The sequence below is a fragment of the Sus scrofa genome, chromosome 15 (assembly GCF_000003025.6).
Source record: "Sus scrofa isolate TJ Tabasco breed Duroc chromosome 15, Sscrofa11.1, whole genome shotgun sequence".
Classification (NCBI taxonomy): domain Eukaryota; kingdom Metazoa; phylum Chordata; class Mammalia; order Artiodactyla; family Suidae; genus Sus; species Sus scrofa.
The window spans coordinates 31575371-31582472 of record NC_010457.5 but is presented as its reverse complement, the minus strand read 5'-3'; the positions used below and the strand labels follow the sequence as shown (position 1 = coordinate 31582472).

General features: G+C 51.2%; 1 protein-coding gene across 1 annotated transcript; it reads left to right on the top strand.

The window, feature by feature from the left end:
• Window positions 1-4424, top strand: TMEM177 (transmembrane protein 177). The gene is made up of 2 exons (XM_003133310.6): window positions 1-72; window positions 2228-4424. Exon 2 carries the CDS (start codon window positions 2250-2252, stop codon window positions 3183-3185), a length of 936 nt encoding a protein of 311 aa, XP_003133358.1. The 5' UTR covers window positions 1-72; window positions 2228-2249; the 3' UTR covers window positions 3186-4424.

Sequence of the window (7102 nt, the reverse complement as noted above, 5' to 3'; positions counted from 1 at the left end):
CGGCCGGCGTGCTTTGCGCCTGGCCCCGCCCCGCGCACGTGTTCGGTGACCCTGGCGGCTGCGGCGGAGAAGGTGAGCCTGCGGGGATGGGCGGGCAGATTTGCGGACCCGGGGGCGGGACCCCCGCGGGACCCCCCCCGTAGGCGTCCTCAGCAGGGGGTTCTAGTTTCGGGCTTTAACCTGGGGGCCGGGCGTGGAAGCATGAATCCTGCAGTCCCTCGCCCAGCTACCTGCGGGATGCGCCGCACTGCCTCCTAGGACGGCCCTGGAGCGCGCGGCCTTGGCGCTGGTGGTCCTGGAGGCAATGAGACTTTTGCCAGGACATTTCTTTTCCTGGTCTGGGTTTCTTTGGTAGCAAAAAAGCCAAGCGGTTCAGGAGTATGCTACCTTCTTGTTTGCAGCAGTTTATTTGCTAAGTGAACACTTTTCAGAGACAGGCAGACGGTAAGCTTTATCCGAAGTTAAATCATTGTGAATTTTTACGGAAATACTTTCAGATGAAGTAATAAGATGCCCTGAATGTGTTTCAAAATAAACCAGGTGGAGGGGAGTATGGATGGGAGTAGAGATGAACCAAGACTGGCCTTGAGTTGATAATGATTGAAGTTGGTTTATGATGAAAGGTTTTCTGGGTGGTTTTTTTTTTGTTTTTGTTTTTTTTGGTCATTTTGGGCCACCCACAGCATATGGAGATCCCAGGCCAGGGATGAGATCAGAGCCACAGTTGCTATGTAATCTGCAACTGCAGCAAGGCTGGATCCCCAACCCACTGTGCCAGGCCAGGGATTGAACCTGTGTCCCAGCAACTCCCAAGACACTGCCAATTCCCTTTGTGCCACAGCGGGAGTTCTTGCATGTCTTTAATTTAGCATCAAAAATGTTCAGTAATGAAAAACTTGCTCAGGACACCTGTGTTCAAATCCTGGGCCTGTGGTAGTCTGCTCAACCTGCAGTGACAAGAACTGGGTGGCAGAAATGCGTTTTTTCACAGTTCTGGTGGCTTGAGGTCCAAGATCAAGGTCTCAGCAGGGCTAGATTTTTCTGAGGCCTCTCCCCTCAGCTTATAAAATGGTCTCTTTCCTACTCGTGTCCTCATGGTCAGTCCTCTGTGTCTGTGTCCTAATCTCCCATTCTCATAAGGACACCAGTTATCCTGGGTTGGGGCCTATCCTAAGGGTGTTGTTTTAACTGAATTACCTATCTCTAAGTCCAGTCACATTCTGAGGTCCTGGGAGCTGAGACTTCAACATCAGAATTTGGAGGGACACAGTTCTGACCATAGCACTTATGGGGTTTTGACCAGTTTACTTAGCTTCTCTGTGTTTCAGTTTTCACTGCTTTAAAATAGGGACAATAGTGAGTTCCCATTGTGCTTCAGCCATTAAGAACCTGACTAGTATCCATGAGGATGAGGGTTCCATCCCTAGCCTCACTCAGTGGGTTAAAGGATGCGGCCTTGCCATGAACTGTGGTGTAAGTCGTGGGCTTATCTTGGATCTGGCATGGCCAGCAGCTGCAGCTCCAATTCAACCCTAGCCTGGGAACATCTCTATGCCACAGGTGCGGCCCTAAAAAGCAAAAAAAAAGTGGGAAGGGGATGATAGTAATAATGAGGTCACAGAGTTATAAGGATTCAGTTGTTAAATATTATAGGTAAAGCTCTCAGAACTATGTCTAGCATATAGTGAGTACTGAATAAGTGGAACATGAATATTTCATGTATAAATTAGTGATCATATTCAGTATGGAATGAATAGTGGAGTGAGGGAGTGCTTAGTGCACAATACTTAGTGCTGTTCTTAAAGAGTGCACAGTACTTGGTGCTGTGCCCAGGAATAAAAGGAATCATTGGGAGTTCCCACAGGAGTGTAGTGGGTTAAGGATCCAGAGTTGCTGCAGTTGTGGGGTAAGTCACAACTGCAGCTCACATTCTGTCCTTGGCCTGGAAACGTCCATATGTCACAGGTGCAGCCAAAAAAAATTAAAAATAAAAGGAATCATCACACCCATTTCCACAAGGGGTGTCTGCTTCTTGTCAGATCATTTTATGTGTGTTCATTGACTCTGCACAGACACCCATGTGGTTGGCCTCTGTCACCTGCCCCTTTGGCAGGTGGGGAAAATGATTTGGAGGCAGAGCTTGAGCCTCCTGTGCTGTGTTGCCTCAGTGAAAGCGGGTATGGCCCTGGGCAATGCTGAGAGCTGACTTCTCTTTCTCTTGGCCCAGGTTTACCGTGGTGGCAGCCCTCATGGCGGGTCCCCTGTGGCGGGCCACTGCATTTGTGCAGAGACACCGGACAGGCCTGTTGGTGGGTTCCTGTGCGGGTCTGTTTGGGGCGCAGATCTCGTACCACCTCTTCCCAGATCCTGTGGTCCAGTGGCTGTACCAGTACTGGCCTCAGGGCCGGCCGGCCCCCCTCTCCCCAGAGCTGCAGGGCCTCTTCCAGGAGGTGCTGCAGGACATTGGTGTTCCCTCAGGCCACCACTTCGAGGCCTTTACCACCTTCACCTTCCAGCCCGTGAGCGCCGGCTTCCCGAGACTCCACGCCGGGGCTGTGGTAGGCATCCCCGCCAGCTTCCTAGGTGGCCCGGTAACCAAGGCCGATGAGCCTGTGGTGGTCCATGGGCAGCGAGTAGACTGGCAGAACCCAGCGGGTGCCAGGCTCAGAGATGCCCTGACCTTGTCCCGCGATGCCCAGAAGTTCGCCTTGGCCAGGGAGGTGGTGTACCTGGAGAGCAGTGCGGCTGCCCTGCAGGCCCTGCCCGCCCCCGCCTGCCTGGCGGGCACCTGGGCACTGAGCGTGGTTGCCAAGCATGCCCTGGGGCTCTACGGAGGCCCCTTGAACTTACGGGCTGCCTTCAACTTGCTGGCAGCAGTGGCCGGCTTTGTGGCCTATGCCTTCTGCACGGACTCTCTTACCCATGCCCTGGAAGCCTGGCTGGACTGGCGGGCAGCCTCCCTGTCTGTGGCCTATGCCTGGGGCGGAGTGGAGTTCTACGAGAAGGTTCTATCCTGCAACCTGGCCCTGCGCAGCCTCCTGGGCCGGCCTGGGGAGCAGCTGTATACACCCAGCGGGAACGTCGTGCCCAGACACTGGTTCCGCATCAAACACTTGCCCTACACAACCCGCCGGGACTTGGTACTGCAGCTGTGGAGGGCAGCACACAGCTCCAGCAGCTCCTGAGGGCCTCCTCCCCAGGACTGGTCCAGCTCCAGCCAGTGCCTTCCCACCATGGACTCTTGGGGGGGCGCCCTTGGGGCCTCTGCGCCCAGAGCCCGGGATCAGAAAATTCACAGGCTTTGGAGTTAAACAGTCCAGACTCTACCCCAGTCCACCATCTATGATCTCCATGACCTTAGGCCCATCCCTTTTTGAATCTGAGCCTTGGTTTCCTCTACTGTGAAATGGGAGTGATGCGAACTCCTGATGGTGTTGTGGGGTTGCATGAGATCATGAACGCAAGGTCCTGGGAGAGGGGGTGCCATGGGAGATCCTTCTTTCTGGCTCTTGGAATCCAAAGGGCTGTGGAGGTCAGGCCACATCCTCCTGCGAGAGGTGAAGCCAGCTCTTTCTTACAGCGAGGAATCACCCCATCATTTGCCTGGTGGTCTGATGGCGATCTCCTCGTACTGTGGTAGAGATTAAAACCTCTGAGAGGCCAAGGTGAGAAGCTGGTGTGGGCCTGATAGCTGAGGGGTGACACAGGGAGAGGGCCAGGGGACCAGCCAGGCTTGATGGGGTCCCAGGAGAACCCCTGGGTGAGAGGATGTTGCCGGAACCTAGTGAGGCCTGCAAAAGTGTGGCTGATGATGCTTGGAGAGCAGGGGGGCCAGTGAGGAGAGATGGAGATGGGGTGAGCTTGGCTCACAGCAGCAGGGAGAACAGTGGGGTGGAGGTAGGCAGTGGGCCAGACCTGGTGTCCACTTGGGCAGGACCCAGGGGAGGCTGCAGCCTTACCCAACCTGGAGCCCTGCGGTGTATAGAGCAGACCCCACTTATGATCCTTGGCTAGAGGGCACTGGCTGGGAAAGTGAGGAGCCTTGTGATGAGCAAACCAGGCTTGCTTGGCCATCCCTGCATTCTTTTTTTTTTTTTTTCTTTATTTTATTGAAGTACAGTTGATTTACAATATTGTGTTAATTGCTGTACAGCAGAGTGATTTGGTTGTACATGTATACATTTTTTCCATATTCTTTTCTATTATGGTTTATCACAGGGTATTAAATATAGTTTCCTGTGCTATACAGTAGGATCTTGTTCTTTATCCATTCCATTATATTATGGTTTGTATCTGCCAATCTCCAACTCCCAATCCTTCCCTCCCCCACGCTCCTTCCCCTTTGGCAACCACGAACCTGTTTTCCATGTCTGTGAGTTTTTCTGTTTGGTAGATAGGTTCATTTGTACCATATTTTACATTTTCTTTTTTTTTTTTTTTAGGGCTGCATATGCAACATATGGAAGTTCCAAGGCTAGGGGTCAAATCGGAGCTTCAGCCTCTGGTCTGTTCCTCAGCCACAGCAATGTCCAATCTGAGCCATGTCTGTAACCTACACTGCAGCTTGTGGCAACGCCAGATCCTGAACCCACTGAGTGAGGCCAGGGATCAAACCCACATCCTCATGGATGCTTGTTGAGTTCTTAACCCGCTGAGCCATAATGGGAACTCCTGGACCATGTTTTAGATTCCACATATAAGTGAAATCATGTGATACTTGTCTTTCTCTTTCTGACTTACTTTGCTTAGTATGATATCCTCTAGGTCCCTCCAAGTTGCTGCAAATAGCATTATTTCATTCTTTTTATGACCAAGTAGTATTGCATTGTGTACATGTATCACATCCTATTGATCCACTCCTCTGTTGATGCACATTTAGGTTGTTTCCATGTCTTGGCTACGGTGAATAGTGCTGCTATGAATATAGGGGCGCATATATCTTTTTAAATGAAAGTTTTGTCTGGGTATATGCCTAGGAGTGGGATTGCTGGATCATATGACAACTGCGTTTTTAGTTTTTTGAGGAACCTCCATACTGTTCTCCATAGTGGCTGCCCCAGTTTACATTCCAACCAACAGTATAGGAAGCTTCCTTTTTCTCCACTCTCCAGCATTTCTTATTTGTAGACATTTTGATGATGGCCATTTTGACCCACGTGAGGTGGCATCTCTTTGTAGTTTTGGGGTTTTTTTTTTTGTTTTTTTTTTTTTCTCCATTTTATGCCATACCTACAGCATATGGAAATTCCTGGGTCAGGGGTTGAATTGGAGCTGCAGCTGCAACCCCCACCACAGTCACAGCAGCACCAGATCTGAGCCATATCTGCAACCTACCCTGGATCCTTAACACACTGAGCAAGGCCAGGGATCGAACGTATATCCTCATAGAGACAGTGCCAGGTCCTTAACCCACTGGGCCACAATGGGAACTCCTCATAGTTTTGATTTGTGTTTCTCTAATAGCCATGCTGAGCATCTTTTCAGGCCATTCTTGTATTCTTCTTTGCTGGTGATTATGTTTTCTCTGGAAGAGTTGAAGGATTCAGACCTAGTGCCAGTGTAACTGGGGACAGAGGGTTTAGGCCACACCCAGGGAAGGCACAGAGCTGTCCTGGGAGGCCCACTCATCTGTGGCCCACTGTCCCTGCAGAAGATCATGAATGGAGAGAGCTGGCAGGGGTGGCCTGCTTTCCTGCTGGGTTGTCGACAGTGGGCTGATGCTGCCCATAGTCTTTCAGCTCCATCTACACCCACCCCCTTGGCCCCAGGCTGTTCCTCACTTGGGCTTCCTGGCCATTCTCCCCACCTCTCTTAGGGAAACTATTGGAAGTGCAGGTCTGGTTCAGTTCTCTCCTGCTTAAAACCCTTTGCAGGCATCCCTTTGCTTTTGGCCAAAACTGCATCTTCAAGCCTGGGTCTGCTGGCTCTGTGACCACCCTGTGACCCATGCTTTGTGGAGTCTGACCTCCTTGGCTGCCTCCCTGCCTCCCCACCTGCCCACACAGGCCTTCATCTTGGTCTTGGAGAGGCAGCAGTGAGTGATGGTTTAAATCAAAATCTAATTCTCTGCTCAGGAATTGAACCTGGGCAGGTTGGGTGAAAACCAGGAATCCTAGCTGCTAGACCAGCTAGAGGCTAGAAGCAGAATTTCCCTGATTCTTGCTCCCTGTTGAGAGCAAGAAGGAGGAGTTCCTTTCGGGGTGCAGTGAGAAGGAATCTGACTAGGAACCATGAGGTTGCGGGTTTGATCCCTGGCCTCCCTCAGTGGGTTAAGGATCCGGTGTTGCTGTGAGCTGTGGTGTAGGTCACAGACATGGCTCGGATCCCGCGTTGCTGTGGCTCTGGCGTAGACTGATGGCTACAGCTCCAATTAGACCCCTAGCCTGGGAGCCTCCATATGCTGCAGATGTGGCCCTAAAAAGAAAAAAAAAATGTTTCAAGGAGGCAAAGATTGAAAACAGGTATAAAGTTTGTTTGAGTCACAGTACAGCATGTGGGAGAGCACACAGAGAAGTAGTTTATTTAAGTCAGAAGCAAAGAACTAATACACACCTTAAAGAGTGCGGGTGCTGGTGTCCCCCTGAGTGAGGAGCCACCAGAGAGGGGATTTAACTCACGTAGCACAGTTCTTCTGGGTCTTTGTTTACCTTTGGCCAATTATCTTGCTTTATTTCTCACACCCGAGGGACCCAGGACCTTCCCCATATGCGTGTGCATCTTTTGGCAAAGATGGATTCCAGAGCAAAGGGTGCCGGGAACGTATCAGTACTTATTATGGCCTGAAGCCCCCTCCCTTTATGACCCCTAGGAGTCTTACTGCGCATGTGTAATTGGGGAGGTCTCCTTGACCAGGTGTGATTGAAGAGGTCATCTTCTCTTTCTATTCCAGCAGAGCTCAGCTCTTGTCATTAACTTTCTCCTTTTTTTTTTTTTTTCTCTTTTTGCTATTTCTTTGGGCCGCTCCCGCAGCATATGGAGGTTCCCAGGCTAGGGGTCAAATAGGAGCTGTAGCCATCAGTCTACGCCAGAGCCACAGCAACGCGGGATCCGAGCCATGTCTGCGACCTATACCACAGCTCACAGCAACACCGGATCGTTAACC